Consider the following 17,728-nt stretch of genomic DNA (forward strand, 5'->3'; position numbering starts at 1 on the left):
GCTACCCTCCAAACAGAGACTCCTCCAAACCATAAATAATTATGGGATTGCTCCTCCACAACAGTACCCCTTATCACCAAGATATCTGTTCCCCTCATCGTCAAATGTTATCTGACCTGAAACTCATTCTTTTATCGCACTGGAGATGATTTGCTTGTTAATCTCTCTTGATTCGATTCATAATTCTAGGTGTGAATGATTCAGTGTTCCACCTTCCCAGTAGTACTTGAGTTGTAATAGAGAACTCTTGGTGATTGACATGCCTCTCCCTCTGATGATAAAGGCACCACTGAGAGTAGGTGGAGTGTAGATTTCTAGACAGACATCCAACGGTGTTCTGCAAATAATCCTATCTAATGACCAACTCTACCCATACATATAAAAGGCCAACTTTTCTCACATAACCTCCTATCCTTGACTCAGCCTGCAGCTTGATGCAAGAACTTCAGAAGATTCTAACTTTAGTTACAGGATGATTTTTATGGCATAGGAAAAAAGAAAATTCTCTATTTAGATGTCAGAGCTGGAAATAAAATGCACAGTGAACTAAGACCTGCCTAAATGTTACCAATGGTGATACTTTTATTATCTTACTCTCAATTTTGATGAGGCACATAAGCCCATATTTCCTGTTAGAAGACAGCTATGAAAGCTGTGATTTCTTTGTGCATATGTGGACTGTGTTTATCTTTATATCCTATAATCCAGGCAAAATTACATTCTCATTTTCCAATTCTGTGCCCAAATCCTCATTACTTTTGTGACTTGACTTAATGCAGTAATTAATGACTGTAACATAAGCGCCCACATCAGAATTAAGCAGCAAGTTTTTAGAGAAGTGCTGGTAAATGCCATGGAAACCACAAGGATTCCATTCTTCCTAGAGGCAAGCTAGGTTGGGAGGTTGGGAAGCAGTGGCATACACAAACACTGGTTGATTCATCAGGAGCTAAGCAATAAAAAGAAGGTATTTCTGGAGAGTGGCTCTCAAAAAAGGCAACATTGAGGGTAGAAGTATTAGAGTCTAGAAAGTGTGTTCTGTATATGACAGACTCTCTTAAAGTGCTGGACAGCTCTGTCAAGCTCCTGACTGGGTTCAGAAATACACATATACTTAAGGGCATGATATTGGTTCAAACGCAACAGAGTAAGGATTCTACCCTTGTTTGAAGGAAAAGAGGGGGTTGTGCAATGAAATACATGGCAATCAGTAGATCTTCCTCCTCTTGGAGGTAACTTTCCACTTCATTAACATTCATCAGAGTTTGCTCTGAAGGTGATGGTGCAAAGAACAGAATACTGAGAAGGTAGCTCAGGGCATCAGGAACTCCACACTTCTTTGCATCATTTACTGTATCCTCCAGGCTCATGGAACTGCCTCTCTAACCCCATCAGTCATTCAGAGTCTTAGTTTCCTTGTCCATAACATGAGACTGAACTAGAAAAGAGTAGATAAAATCTGAGGCTCCTTGGAGCTCTAGCATACATATATAACTCAAAATGATCTCCTTCCCAAACCACAAAATTCCCTCAGGATGAAGAAATAAGAGTGAGTCCTTTGTGTCCCTTGGGCTTGGGAGTAAGCAAAAGAGGATTCTGAAGTTTAAGGTGCCTCTCTCAAACTACTTTTGGATCTTTGAATCTTTCTCTCACAAACTGAATATTCAACTCCTGAGAAGAGGAACCTGATTTTGGAGTGAGGCAGGGAAGAATGGACTACGTGTAGTTTAAGAGGCAGCCTTATATGCAGTATGTAGTTTACACAATGACAAATACTCAATACCAAACTCCCTATTGAGAAATTTCACGATCGCAAATTAGATCATTTATACCCTCTGATTCACTCAGCAGGAGTATCCATGAGATATTATTTTAGAATGTATTCAAGAATTATGGGTTTATATACTTTTAGACAATTATACAAAGATGGTAGGCTGGGACAATTATTAACTAGATATGTAGGCTAAAGGAAATTACCCGGTATATTTGAGCCAGTGGAGTTGAAGGGTAGATCTGCTATTACTCATTACCTGAATTATCTTGTGGCAGGAAGCCAAAGGAAATTCAGAGGTCCTAGTGAGTCTGTTCAACTTATGTTGACGTGGGCTCCTGCCTGGTCCATAGTGCTGTCTTTGAAAGCCTCCCTGGATGGCATTAATCCCAAAATAAATACATATAATATCACCAGGGCTCCTATGAGACATATGAATTACTTGAGCACATTCTCAAAGCACATAATCCAAAGGAAAGGCAGGCCATTTTAAAATGGGAAAAAAATTATACATCCTCAAAGTTCAGTAGTCTCTCCAACAAGTCTATCCTTGTTTGTGGCATTTAAAATTACGAACCAATGTCTGTACTGAAGAAGATACAACATTTATCACTGGACAGTCATTGAAAGACAGTTAAGGATGTATTGAATTATAAAGTTCTACACATGACACACACTTGGAGCAAGGCCATCCCATATCTGATTGATCATTTCTTCCAAAGGACAGTAAAACAAATGCTTTATTTGATGTTTCATTTTTAGTAGGGATTACACACAGAATGCTATGGGGGTGGGGAAGACATCAGTTCTGAGATTTAGGAAGACTTGGATTCAAACTCAATCTTACTAGGTAACCAGGAGAAGTCATTTAACCTTTCTTTGATCTGCAATTTTTCTCAGTTCCAGATTCATACTAAATGTGCAATGGATATCATAATAACCCCAAGTTGGCTATGGGATAAAGGGGAAGAATAGGGGGAAGACAGCTCTCCCCATTCTCCCTAACCCACACCCATGGACATTTCCTTATTCAGTGCCCATTAACACTCAGGCTCCACTCACCTTCCATACTTAGTTTCAAGCAGATGGATCCCCTCCCTGCCTTGGGTTTCCTCCTGTTGGGAGACCTTTAGCTCATGACAGAAGGGATAGTTGCATTTTCTTTCAGATAAGGCTCAGGTCTCCTCTTTATCTGCCAGTTAAAAGTAAATTAAGGAACTGTGCTGGATTTCAAAGTGTTATCTGGTCAACGATGGAGCATCCTACCATCTGACCAGGGCTCCGTTCTCTCTCCAACCTTTCCCACCAGAAACAGCAGCCAGTACTCTCTACCACTGATCACAATAGAACTCTTAATGAAGTAAAATACCAACAAAGTAGCACAATTTTTCTCTCAGATGTTAGCAGATACAAAGCAACTTTGGTTATCTTCAAACCATATCTGCAGTTCACAAGCATTTGTTCTCTTTTGCCAAAAGTAAAATAATCCCAAACAAAATGTTAAGAAAATTACTATACAGTACTTTTAGATATATAGTAACCATGGACATGTCAGTTCTCATTATTCTCATGTGCAGACCTAATAACATTTTGTCTTCATGAATATTTGGATATATAAATAAATTCTAGATATGAAATGGTTTTGAAATTTAACATGTAACTAAAATGTGAACAGTATTAGTTGAGTCTTCGATACTTTGAGTTCTTCTTTCCGGTGGTGTCCAATTTAGCCTTCTCCTATTCAACACCTTCAAAACATTTTTGTTCAGGAAATATCAAAGCATTTGGAAAAGTTTTAGCCACAGATTTATCAGCTGCTCTCCAAGTTGAATCCAATCCATATTTGGACTTAATTAACATGGGCTAACCATATGTGTGCACATTTTCTGAAAGGACCAGGCACAGATGGGAACAGATATTGTATTTCTGTCCTTCTCAGCTAGTATTGCTCAATGCATATGGGTATTTTCTGATGCCTTTATAATGTTTGGTAAACATGGACCTTCCTAGTCAGCCACTGGCATTTTCGTTCAGGGAAAGGAGAACTGCTGATGAACCAGCAGTGATGCAATTTATCTCCTCCAAACCCCAAGGTCAATGGGGAAAAACAGGTCCTCTTCTTTTTTTTTTTTTTTTTTTTGAAATTGACTAAGAGGATAGAGTCTAATTGTACTGCTTAGAACCAATGTGGAGTTTATGTTCTGCCCTAACATTATTGAAAAACGACTGATCTCTGGTGCCCTAGCCACACTATTCTGAGCCGTGTTTTCCATCCAGTTTCATCCTTCCATTTAATAGTCTCAGTATCAAAGTCTGCTCTAGGGGATATGGGTAGGGAATGTGAGAATCCATCAGCTCAAATATGTAAAGGAGGAAATGACTAACGGTCCTTAAAACATCATTCTTTCACCAGGATTGCATCTTAATAGTCATGGGAGCCTCTCACTAAATGTCTATTATATGTAGCAGCTAAGAGAAGGTAGGAGCTAAGAGCAAGGATATGCATTGGGAACTTTCTTGAACTCCTAATAATTTACACACCACGAATTTGCAATCCTTACTTATGTGGAAGGCCTGCCTCCATACAGCCACACCTGTGCTTGCCCACAGATTAGGTGAATAGCTCAGGGCTGGAGTGAGCAGGACCCTCGCCTACGCTTTTTATGATGAATGAGTTCAAAGCAGCCATTTAATTACAAAGCTTTCAAAAGATGAGTTTAAAAATTTTATTCCTTGCCTGCCTTGCCAAAGTTGGACCAATTATTTTTGTCCCCCATAGATCAAGATCCTTTTGTGGGTACCACGGGTTTTGATTCAGGAGCATCAAATGATTACTACAAATCCTACTTCCCTTATACACCCAAAGGGCCCGCTCAGGATCTAGATCTGTAAGGGTATGTCATCTGTTCTACCCAATCAGTGTGAGCACTTATCTAGGCCCCGAGGGAGTAATTAAAAGACTTCTGCTTAATTCAGTTCAGGTATGTCTCACTGACATAGTCTGGAAAGATTCTTTAAATGGATGTTTGGAAACAATTTTAAAAAGTTGAAGAATAAATGCAAACTCTTGGGATATATTCCATTAAAAGAATATATATATAGAAATAACAAATTGATAATATTAAACTAAAATCTCCTTCAAGAGAGAAACTGTTATTTCAAGTGTCTGATACGCACAGTGCCCAATAAACACTTGTCAAAAACTGCTGAATGGATGTGCTAGATTACAACCCAGGTGGAATTCTGTAACACTAATTCCTTCTCCCTATGGACCTGGTGCTTGTCCTCCTCTGTGCTGTCCTCCTTCCTGACAAGTACCATGAGCTTCTCAAAATTTAGAGCGGAGGTTCATCCAATGCATGTTACAGCCACCTCCCCAACTTCCTTTGAAATTTCTCAGTGGCTCATTTTCTAGTCCAGAGACCAGGGATAGTGGTGCCCCGACACACTGCCACTGCCCTGACTACCTTTGCATGTTCATGTATTTTAATAGGCATGGATTTGGTTTCCTCTCTGCTGCACATGGAAACTGTCTTCATACCCTGCTTGGCATCTATCCCAGTTTCCTGGACACACCCGCCATATTCTTGGTTGCCAGTGGACTAAGCTTGGTTTCACTGTCTTGGCTTGACCAGCATGCCTCTCTATTGTGACTGAGGATCACAATTCACACCTCTTGTCTCACAGCCCCTGGTACAGTCACACAGAACCCTACTTGAGCCTAATTGTCCTGCCCTGGTATCAAGTAGAAAGTAGTATTTCCCAAAAAGAGTGTTAGCATTACTGAAAAATTTAAGACCCCTTTCTCAATCCCCTTTCCTATTTCCCTTTCAAAAATTTTCTCCTTTTAATCTATCATGGTGACAGTAATTAGAGTCATCTGTTGGGACATGCTAAAGTGGTGCTTCTTAAAATTTGCTCCAGGACACCAGCACCAGTATTATGTGGGGTGCTTATCAGAGGGCCAGAGAACTTGCATTCATATGCCCTTCAGATGACACTTATGCCCACCAGGGTTTAAAACCCACAATGATAAAGGTTTCTTGATCAGACAACCAGCCTGGCAGTGTCTTTAAATCCACTAACTCCCTAACTCTTCCCTTCCCTCTCTCCATCTGTGGGTTGTATTAATGATGCACTTTTAACTTGACTTCTAACTTGCCCCCAGGCTAATTTCACTTAAGGTCTAGGTGGCTGAAGATGACACACTTGTTTGATACTTGATGTATCCTATCAAATCTCCCTGGCATTAGAATGTCACATGGTTCAGATATTTCAAAGTACAACTCAGAGGAGAGATTCAACAAACCTACATTATATCGTAAGGCTGTTCTTATGTTCTTGGGGGAAAGAGTGGATTGTGTTCTAGGATGTTGGATGACAAAGTCCAATGGCGGGAGTAAATATCTCACCTATATACCTGGATTGCCAGAAAGTTCCTATTTTAAGTAGCATTATTACTTGCACTGAAAGTTTTCACTATATTCAAGAGTGTAGGGGCACCTGAGTGGCTCAGTAGGTTAGGTGTCCAACTCTTGATCTCAGCTCAGGTCTTGATCTCAGGGTCATGAGTTCAAGCCCCACAGTTGGTCCGAGCTGGGTGTGAAGCCTATTTAAAAACAAAAAAGGGTGCAAATTGGCCTATAAGAGGAAATCCTGTAAGCTGGCCACCTTCACTTACAGTTTAGAATCATAAAAATTTTGAGCAGGATAGGGCTGTGGGTAGGTGGAGAATGAGGCCAGAAACTTAGTCAAGGTCAAATAGCTCTTTATGGGTAAACTACGTCTACCACCCAGGTCCCTTCTACACTGTGAGGCTTCTACTCTGTGAGGCTACCACGGGAGGCTAGAGGAGTTCTTAAAAGAACAGGTCATGAGAAGTCTGGATTTCTGAAGAAAAATGGAAGAGGTATTCCTGCTTTCCTTAGAAAGCAACTAAAGTGTCTATAATCCACTCTCCTGACTTCACAGACAAAAGAGGATGAGAAATTAGTAAGAATTTTTCCTGAGGAGAAAATGTAGTAGAGTGGAAAATAATAAATGGATCTGACACCAGTTAAAGTTTGGTTCAAATCTAACTTGGGTCACTTAAATAAAGGTTTTGTGACTTTGGGAAAATGGCTCAATCTCTAAGCTTCACTCTGCCTAGCAGAAAAACAGAGAGAATGCTGTCTGCCTTGCGTGAGAGTATTCCATGACTGTAAACCAATAAGAGTGCTTGGCCTACAGCAGGCGCTCAGAGAATTATGATTGTTAAGAGCATCACTGTCCTCACTAGATTTTTTTAAACGTTGTTTACTTATTTTGAGAGAGAGTGAGAGAAAGAGAGCATGAGTGAGCAGGGTAGAGGCAGAGAGAGAGGGAGACAGAATTCCAAGTAGGCTCCATGCTGCCAGCACAAAGCCCAAAGCGGGCTCGAACACATGAACTGGGAGATCATACCCTGAGCTGAAATCAGGAGTTGGACTCTCAACCAACTGATCCACCCAGGCACCCTGGCATCACTAAATTTTTATTTTTCCTTATTAAGTATTTTAATGCAAAAAAAACCCCACCACAGGTCTTACCCCTCTGCTGGGTTTTGTGGTGTGTTACATAGAGGGTGCTCAATGTAGTCCCTAACAGAGGAATGATAGCAATATACCAGAGACTCCCTTGCTTATCCTGAAAAACACAAAGCATCCCCTTGTCCATCCTCTCCAAGAAAGACATATGACTGTAACCATTAGAATCAATTCTACCAAAATAGTACATTGGTAATCTTTGCTTCAGGTAAGCAGATCACTCATTAAAATTTGTATTTCTACCTGAAAACTCGTTTCCTCTTCAAATGGCTTTTTTTCCCCTCAAGAATCTCTCCCTAGGAATGAACTCCCAAGTCTGACACCGAGTTTCTTATGAACCAGTAGTTGCTTCATGAATCAAGGAGCTTTCTAATGGAAAGTTAAGTGATTAATTTGCATCTGTCTAGCAATGTGAGAAAAGTCTGCCGTGGACCCAGCTATCTGTCCAAGGCTCAAGGACAGGTGGCCTGAGCTTCCTAACTTTCCCTCAGCTTGATTTGCCTTATTTCTACTGAGAACCTGCTAGCAACTTACAGAAGGGGCAAGCAAGCTTTGCCAGCTTCCTCTATCTTTTAATTTGGCAATACTCTCTGGGCTCTGATGACCGGATTCCTCTCTTCTAAATCCGTAGTCCTTTCCCATTTCCACAGAAAAGCCTGGATTTCTCCCATAGGACTTTAGGATGCCGACTCATCCATTTGGTCAACAAATATTTATTGAATGTCTGCCCCATGCCAGGCATCATTTTACATGGTAAATAACACAGTCCCAGGCTCTGTGGATCATGCACTGTAATACGGGAGAAATACATGGAAAGCTAGCTGAAACACTTTATAAGGTCTGCATCTGTTAGTCATTTAAACTTTGAGTAAGGTGTAAACCCAAGAGCTAGTCTTATGGGCAAAGTGAACTAAACAGGAGAGGGAAGGGAAGTGAGGTTTTTGGGAGACTCACTTCCTGTGTTTCATTTTATTTATTTTTTTGCCTTTAAAATGAAAATGTTTGCTCAGCCTTCTTACGCTCAGGAAAGTAACCGGGCCCCTGCTAAAGGAACTTCACTCTCTACCTTGTGCAAACAGGAGCATGGGTGCCCTGAAAGCATGTATGTCAACCACAGTGACAGTGGGGGAACGTGTGATAATGCTTCAGGAAATGAGTTCTTCAACAAAAATCAAATGGAAGATGGGTGGCCTCAGCTCAGTGCCTTCAGGTGCAACGGCCTTAATATTTCACATCATGGAGAAGAGGCGAGCATATCTGATATGCTGTAGGCAGTGTCTGCCAGCAAAAAGTCTGAGTTTCAATTAAAATATTTAATTCTGTAAGACCCACCAAAAATAGATGGAGAGCCAGAGTAAAGAAGATAAAAATTGTTCACGTTTCAGGATAATGTTGTATGTGTCAGTCTTATTTGGTGCCATTTCTATAACTCAGTAGAGATGAACAGAATAATATCAAGCTCATCCCCCCTCCCACAAAACTCACATTTTTAAAAATAAAAAATAGCTTAAAAATAAATGTAGTGGTAGTTCCTTTTGAAGGTTCTTGACAGGGAAGAGAACACAAGGGAATGTTCTGGGGTGATGGATATATGCTAAATCTGGATCTGGGTGCTTTTTAAAGAGGTGGATAGAGATGTAAAAAGTCATCATGCTGTAACTTAGGATTTGTATGTTTTCACTGTGTTTAACGTATACTTCAATGAAAAAGAAAAAAATAAGTAAAGGGCAAGTCTGAATTTTAGGCTTGCAGATGTGTGGTAAATGAGACATCATAAATTATGGGCTTTGTGACCCATGAAGGGATTGATTACGTCTTTACAAAGGCTTCCCATTTGCTCAGCTAATGACATGATTTAGCAAACTATTAGCCGTTAACTTTTCTCCTTGTATTGGTGCCCATTGGGTTCCAATACAAAACGTATCTGGAAAGGAAATTAGAAAAACAAACGAGGAAGAAGAAGAATACCCACTGAGTCCTCAGCTGAGGCAAAGCTCACATACAGTTTCAGGCTCGTTGGGAATTTCTCAGTGGGGTTCTCCACAGTTTTGACCCTAAGAATTCTGGGTCCCTGTAGGATTGTGAGATCTTCCGCAAAGGCAAAAATCATCGTGTGTGAGGCCACTTCTCCCTAAATGTAAAAAGTTCACTTCACAATAAAAACATTTTCAGCAAGCCTATGATTAAAAATATTATATAATTTCACCCATATGTGGAATTGAAGAAGCAAAACAGATGAACATAGGGGAAGGGAGGGAAAAAAAAGATAAAAATAGAGAGGGAGGCAAACCATAAGACTCTTGTTTTTACTGTTTATTTTTGAGAGAGAGAGAGAGAGAAAGCAAGGGAGGGGCAGAGAGAGAGGAAGACACAGAATCTTAAGCAGGCTCCAGGTTCCCAGCTGTCAGCACAGAGCCCGATGCGGGGCTCAAACTTGTGAACCACGTGATGTGTATTTATTTTTGAGAGAGAGTGAGAGTGCACGTGTGTGCACACATGCACAAGGAAGGGAGGGGCAGAGAGAGAAGGAGACAAGAGAATCGGAACCAGGCTCCAGGCTCTGTGCTGTCAGCAGGAGCCCAATGTGGGGCTCAAACCCACCAACCAGGAGATCATGACCTGAGCTGAAGTCGGACTAAAGACTGAGCCACCCAGGCTCTTAAATACAGGGAACAAACTGAGAGTTGCTGGAGGGGAGAAGGGTGGGGTGATGGGCTAAATTGGTGATGGGCATTAAGGAGGGAGCTTGCTGGGATGAGTACTGGGTGTTATGTGTAAGTGATGAATCACTAAATTCCACTCCTGAAACCATTATTACACTACATGTTACCTAACTTGGATTTAAATAAAATTTGTAGGGGCGTCTGGGTGGCTCAGTCGGTTAAGCATCCGACTTTAGCTCATGTCATGATCTCACAGTTGGTGGGTTCAAGCCCCACATGGGGCTCTATACTGACAGTTTGGAGCCTGGAGCCTGCTTCAGATTCTGGGTCTCCCTCTCTCTCTGTCCCTCCCCCACTAGCACTCTGTCTCTCAAAACTAAATCGAAATGGTAAAAAATGTAAAAAAAAGCATTTTTATGTATTAAAATAAATAAACTTAAAAAAAGTATTAAAATTGAGTTGTTTCCAATAGCAGATGAAATACAGTTGAATTGCATGCTGCATATTTTGTAAAGCTGTATTCATTTCCACTATTATTATTTTTTAATTTCTCAAAAGTAAACTTTTTAAAATCGTGACGAAATTTCCAGAGTTTCTGGTTTTGATTCACTTAAATTATGCACATGCCCCCTCATTATTTCTGTATGACGAACCTATTTTTGTTTGACAAAAATATTCCAGTTTAAAAAGTAGGAGAAAATAGATTCTCATCGTGTTAGTAACAAAACCTGTATCTGTAGATCCTGTTGAGGTCTTTTCCCCCTTAATAAAGGGTCAGATTTTAAACAGTTTTTGATTACTAGAAATTTTCATTTTGATTCTTTTACTCTGCCCTTAAACAGTTTACATCATTAATCTCAATAATATTGTGTTTTCCAAAAATAAAGTCTTCATGACATGAAAAAATCTAAATATCTGTATTTACATTTATATCTATATCTCTAAATGAACTTCATGATTGACAAAACTTATTTTTCTTGTATAAAATGTTATTTTTAAGTCCTTTGTTTACAACTCAAAACAATTCTTTTTTCCCTTAGAAACACAGTTTTTGTGTTCTCAGAATAGCCCACAGAAGCTAGGTAATTTGTTTAGCAATGAAGGTGAAATACTGTATGTTTATGGCAAAAGTTTAATAAGAATACAACAAATCAAGGGATCACTGGATAAAACAGAATTTTATAATTTTGCCTTCCTGCTATTGTTTGAAAACAGGCATGTTTAATTATACTTGTCAACACAGATAATGCAGAATAAAGAGTAAAAACAAAATATGAATCATCCCACCAAACACAAATACTTTTTAAGACAGCGTCGTGTTTCTTCCCCAAATTGAAAATATTTTTACATAATTGGGATTACAATACATTCCATGGTGTCTTGCTTTTCCCAATCATTGTAGCATTTTAACAATTTTGAAGACTGTCAGCACTTAATCTCACTTCGAATCCCAGACATTTTCTTGCTTTAACATAAGCATGCCATTACTTTTTGCTTTGTGTTGGCTTGCATGGAATGGACAAAATGAAGCAGAGAAAGGAAAGAGAAGAGAACCAGAAAAGGAGAGCAAGCATGAGCATGACAGTTGAGGAGAGTTCAGGTAATAGGGCACGCATCAGAGGGTTCTATGCATATAAAAGATATTTGGGAGAAAATGAACAGAACTTGGAGTGAAGTTTAGAATAACAGGCACGCTAATATTAGAGCTAAATGGGAATAAGCATCATTTTACCCTACCCCATCGATTGATAAGGAGATGAATGTTTCAGTTTAAGGTCTTGCTTAGGGGACAGAGATAGTTTGAGGCAATACTGGGAAGGGAACCCAGATCTGCTGATTCTCAATCTTAATTTCCTTCCTTACACTTCTGAGGTACTGAAAAATTGAAGAGCTACAGGTGTGCACCATCTCCTTGAGGACTAAACAAGGAAATGGTGGAAAAGAGAGAGCAGCTCAATCAACACCTTGATACAAGGCATGGTCAGAGCTGGCCAGGGCTCTGAAAAGTTAAGGGAAGAGGAAAGGAGGAGCAGAGTAGCCTTTCTTGGGTGCAGAGAGGTGAAGACCACCATCCTTAAATGGTTTTTTCAGCTCAAGCATTATTGGCTCCAGATTTGTCAAAATTTTAGAATAAGTACGACAATATATTGTTAACCTATCCAAGGGCATTATTAGCAAAAGAAGAGGTAAGCGTATGCCCGTTTGATGGAAGGAGAGCCAATGCTTATCACAACCAATTATGTTTATCACATCATTGATTGTCCTTGGAGCAAAGTCCACATGTCCAAAGTATAACTCTAAAATAGTATGAACTTTATGTCTATTGGACATCGGTGTGACCAAGAGCCCATTGTTCTCATTACACTATTTCTCAGGTGCTCTTATTGATTCTAGAATACACTTGAGATCACTGAGGTGGGAAGATGGGAAATAGAGAGTAAGGGGTTATAATGAAATTCTACAATATTCTCAAAATTTACCAATGACTACTTGTTCATTTGAAAAACAGAAAGCATTGCTCTGAAAGCTTAGATTTCATTCTTTAGATCAGTGTCACTTTGCTTAATGTCAAATGTATTTTTGGTTTGTTCCTCAAGAATCAGACCTCACTGATCTAAAACTTGTTTTTAATTTTTTTCTTTGCTAAGACTCACCTTGACCCTATCCTGCCCCATGGACTTGAAGAATTTTCCAATGGATGTCCAGACGTGTACAATGCAGCTGGAGAGTTGTAAGTCCCTACTGTTGAAATGACTGCCTGCTTGTTTTAACCAATGACCTGGTTCTTTTAATGTGTCATTAAGAAGAAAGGACCCATGAGACTCATTCTCTACCCATTACCAACTCCCAAGGCCCTAATGGAAGGAGAAGCAAGTGTGTGCGCAAGTCTCATACACAGACAATCTTTCAAAATAAAAGGCCAAATAACTCACCCTTCCTCAAAAAACAAACCTGATTTAGTAACTTTTATTTGAAATAAAAATGTGTCCTGGGAAAATTAAGATTATTAGTCATTCACTCTCTAAAATGAATCACTCTCTAATCAGAAAATTGTTTATTTCTATCTTATGCTCATGAAGACCATCACCCCAAAGGAACTGTGGCAGGAAGGGATACCTGATTTGAGGGCAAGATACAGGGACCTTCACCAGAGGAGGGTAGAAGAACAGGGGGCTAGAGATGATATGGAAGAAATGGCATTTCCCTTAGATGGGCAGTGGATTCACAAAGGCATGGGGAAGGAAACAGAGAAATGCTATCTACTTTGTCCCCTTTATGCCCTACCCTGATGTCACTGGAATTTTTGACATGTGCCATAAGTCGCTGATGCCTCCAAGGTAATAAGATCTTTAGGCAAGAGACATGAAATGTTTTTATGGCTTGCTCTGTCACTTTCTCTGTTTGTAAAATGCAGAGAATAACAAGTGCTACTGACCTACAGGGATGTTAGGAGATTTAATGAGGCAAGGGCAAGGAAATACTTTTAACTTCTTGGTGTAGACAAATAATAAAGATAAAAAGACGTGCCAACTATTATTAAAAAAAGAGGCAGTCACAGGGTTTCCTCCTGATCACTTCAAATCACTGTAGATTTCCCTTGAAATTCCCTACAGAAATAAACAAAATAATGAAATGTCTTTGTTTTAAGAAGTTAGCGGGGATAAAATGAGAATTTTTGATTTACAATAGGCTTTATGTATTTATTTTTTTCCCTATTGTCCCTTCTCCTGAGAAGAAAGTTGAGAAAAACATTTTCTTATATAATGGTTCCTTTCTTGTGTCTTCTCTACTGGTCCAAACTCTCCCCTGCCTCACCCCAACACTTATTTTCTCTGTAAAACAGCAACCATAGCTGTCATCTGAGGCTCCTCCAAGATTTAAAAAGCTCCAATTAGTAAATATGTTTGGTTCTTGCAGGCCCTGGAAGTAACGAAATCAAAGAAGCAGCGGTGTGTTTACCTCTGACTTTGAATGTATAGGGTGGGAATTATTCCTCACTCTTTTACCCTCATGTTACTTCCTCCCTCCTTCCCCCTCTCTTTGACTCCTCTTTCTGTCCCAGTGTGGGACTTCAGGATGGCTGACAACAATTATTATTGTGGTGGCCAGTAAGAAGCTTGCCAGATAAAGATGTGGGGCTACAAGGATACAGGGCTATAAGCTTCTTGCAGTTGTTGGAGACACCCAAGAAGCACCTTACAGGGTAGCAGTGCAAGAGACAGGGTTGGCCATTCTCTTAATGGAACATCAATGCTTGCACAGGGTTCTCTTTGTAATTCCTTGACGCCCATGCTTTCCCTTTTGGCTTTGAATAGAAAAGGTGGTCCAAAGAAAGAGGAAAGTAGATTCCAGTTAACTTTGCCATTGATTTCTGGGTGGCTTTGGTGAGTCACTATCTTGAAGTCAACAAGAATAAGAATCTATAAACTTAATAAATATGCTGAAGCTATTGGCCAGCCAAGACCTCACATAATATCTCTTGTGCTACTCACTCTCATTTTAGAATTCAAATATCACAAACAAAGTGGGAAGGGAGAGAAATGATACCTGAAGGTATAGCAGCCTTCATTTCTGAGGTGTGAAAAGGTCCAGGAGCAGTTAACAGATAGTGACCTAGTTAGCAGGAGCTTAGAAACTAAGAGCTAACTTTGGTTTAATAAACTGATAACAATCTTACTGTGGCTGGTTCAAAAGTCACATAAAAATAGGACCTTACATAGTGGAGAATCTGTTTTACTTCCTATGAATCATTGTGATGAGTGGGCCCATTTAGCAAGATACTAGCACACATGGATATTCTTGATTTGCGTTATTCTACAGCATTCCCCACTTGGTAAAATAGCATAAGATTGAATATAAAGACTTTAAGATACGCTTTCTGAAAATAAAGCTAATATACCCTAGAAGAGGGGCCACACTTGCAATGGGAGTGTTTTAGGTAGCCCTGTGATGAATTCATTCTCATCTAAAAAAAAAAAAAAAGAAGAAGAAGAAGAAGAAGAATGCTTTTCATTTAAAATACTAAGCCTGGTGCCAAGAATCGGATTGTCTTACTGGGTTGTCAGCTCTTTCAAGTAAAGACAATCTTCAAAGGATTTTTATGTTTATTTACTTGTTTGTTCTTCAGAAAGATTTAGTAAATAAAGAGGGTAGAAGAAAATGGACTTCATAGATTCCATCCTCCCATTACACAGAAAAACATCATTCAGAAATAGTTTGCTCTCTTCAATATCTTTGGGTCCAATGACATGTAGTTGTCATGATGGTTATAGCTCTTTTATTAAAAATGATCTTGGGGTGCCTGGGTGGCTCAGTCAGTTGAATGTCCAACTGTGGCTCAGGTAATGATCTCACAGTTCATGATTTCAAGCCCCACATTGGGCTCGATGCTGTCCGCACAGAGCCTGCTTCAGATCCTCTGTCCCCATCTCTCTTTCTGCCCCTCCTCTGCTCATGTGCTCTCTCTCTCAAAAATGAATAAACATTTATTTTTTTAAAAATGCTCTTGAATTGACTGAGCATGTGTCTGCTTTAGATGGCTTCCTTGCTTGTTTCTTTACATAGCTAGACTTTCGAGCTTTCTTGAAAGATGCATTCAGTTTTTCACTATGATTTGTTTACTCCAGTTGGGTACACGATGAATGACCTGATATTTGAGTGGTTAAGCGATGGTCCAGTTCAAGTTGCTGAAGGACTGACCCTGCCTCAGTTTATTTTGAAAGAAGAGAAGGAACTTGGCTACTGTACAAAGCACTACAACACTGGTAAGTTTCCTTTCAGCTGCTAAACCCAAGCGGACTCCATCTGTAGCGTGGAAGATCCATCATATCACCTTAATTGCTAGCTCTTTAGCAAGAAAGTGGAGGTACAAGGCACAGACCTGGGCTTGGCTCAAAACCCCCTCTAGAGATAGATGCTTATACCCTCTGGAATAAGTCAGTGGGCAAAATAGGTAATTCCTCCAAAATGGAGACAGAAGGAAACAGATTTGGGAATCTTTTGCTGTTCTCTTACTGACCATTTGCTGTCAAATGAATCTGAGGAAATGTGTACAAGACCTTGTGCGTAGTGCAGGAAAAACATAAATTCTGGCCCATCCCTGGCATCCACTCTTGACATTGGATCCTCAGGTCAGTTTGTACTCTTTGACTTAGTGGGAGAGGAATAACCACCTAGGTCTCTGTAAACTCAGGAATACGGTTGCTGTGCTCTCCAGTCCTGGACAGGAATAGGAATTTGGATGAAAATCAGCTGGCAGGAATTCAGCTGGCTCTAAGGTCATGCACTGTCAGTAGTGTTGATAGACACACAGGGCCAGGGGAGAATGGGAGATCATGCCTGCCCAGTAAAGCTGATGGCTTTTCCTATGGATGTCCCAGTCTTTGGTTCTACACAGGCTGATCATGGAGAGACAAGCTAGACAGGATGGTTTGTTCAGTGACGGCCCCAGGTCTCTTGCTGAATAGAATGTTCGTGAACACTTATTCCTGTAGTCAATGGTGCTTCTAATGAAGTGACCAAAATCTGATTCCAAAGTGTTTTTCCTGACCAAGAGGAATCCAACCCTATCTCCTGTAATTTGTGTGGACTAAGCCAAATTACCTTCCGAGGTTCTGACTCCAAACCAATTAAAGAAGAAGAAAAGTGGCGAGGGGCAGGAGCTTCTGTCTCTTAATAGTATGTCCAAAGTTTTAAAACCTTTGTATGCACCCTTTTTTTATAAGTAATATACCACTGTAAACAGATTGTAGGAATATACTAAATGTCCTCAAGCAATTACCCAGAAAGCTAGGAAACTGTTACAATGAGTAGATTATATGCACGGCATATACAAATGTACATTTTTCTCTTACTATGGCTAGCACAAAGACAGATACACAGTTATCCAAATACTTTGAGAGCTCCATGTGAACTTTACCATTTTCAACTGTTACATATTATATGCTATACATTTTATGCCATACATATATACTGTAGGTTATATGCTATATATTTTATGCCATGCATATATACTGCAGGTTATATATTATATATTATAACCTCACAAAATGTGAGTATTTCTTCTGGTCAGTTTCTGAACGTCTTGCAAATTCTGAAACTCTAAATAATCAAGCTACAACAAGCACAGAGTTAGAAAGTTAAATATGCCACATGGTCTGGGTCCAATGACTCTTTAGATCACTCATTCTCCCCACTGTTACTTCATTACTGGTTGATTTGAAAAAGAGTTGAATTGGTTATGCACGGTGGGCATTTTATGCAATCTTCTAAATCTACCTGTAATACTCTTAAAAATAAAGCAACAGTGGGAGGCTGGAATGGGAAAGATAAATTCAAATTGGATTTTAAATAATTATTTCCTGCTTCCAGGAAAGTTTACCTGCATCGAGGTTAAATTTCACCTGGAACGCCAGATGGGGTATTATTTGATCCAGATGTACATCCCCAGTCTGTTGATAGTCATTTTGTCCTGGGTCTCCTTTTGGATAAACATGGATGCAGCCCCTGCTAGGGTCGCACTGGGCATCACCACCGTCTTGACGATGACCACCCAGAGTTCAGGTTCCAGGGCATCTCTGCCAAAGGTAAGAAATCTCACTTGACAAGTGACCAGGGGTGGGAGGGCAGGTGTCAAAGGTCTTGTGGGCTGGCAGATTTTGTGAGGACAGAAATGTTTGCCATCCTGTGGTATTATGGGAGGTGTAACACAATAAGAGAACGGAGAGCTG

General features: G+C 39.9%; 1 protein-coding gene across 3 annotated transcripts in view; it reads left to right on the forward strand.

Moving 5' to 3' along the window:
• The window catches only part of GLRA2 (glycine receptor alpha 2), a 173,447-nt gene that overhangs the window by 57,432 nt on the left and 98,287 nt on the right, over nt 1–17,728 (forward strand). For all 3 annotated transcript variants that reach the window (XM_045472631.1, XM_045472630.1, XM_045472632.1), the window contains exons 5-7: nt 12,647–12,729; nt 15,626–15,763; nt 17,370–17,584. In XM_045472631.1, coding sequence (XP_045328587.1) covers nt 12,647–12,729; nt 15,626–15,763; nt 17,370–17,584 — 436 coding nt within the window. The remainder of the gene's footprint in view (nt 1–12,646; nt 12,730–15,625; nt 15,764–17,369; nt 17,585–17,728) is intronic.

The sequence above is a fragment of the Leopardus geoffroyi genome, chromosome X (genome assembly GCF_018350155.1).
Source record: "Leopardus geoffroyi isolate Oge1 chromosome X, O.geoffroyi_Oge1_pat1.0, whole genome shotgun sequence".
NCBI lineage: Eukaryota > Metazoa > Chordata > Mammalia > Carnivora > Felidae > Leopardus > Leopardus geoffroyi.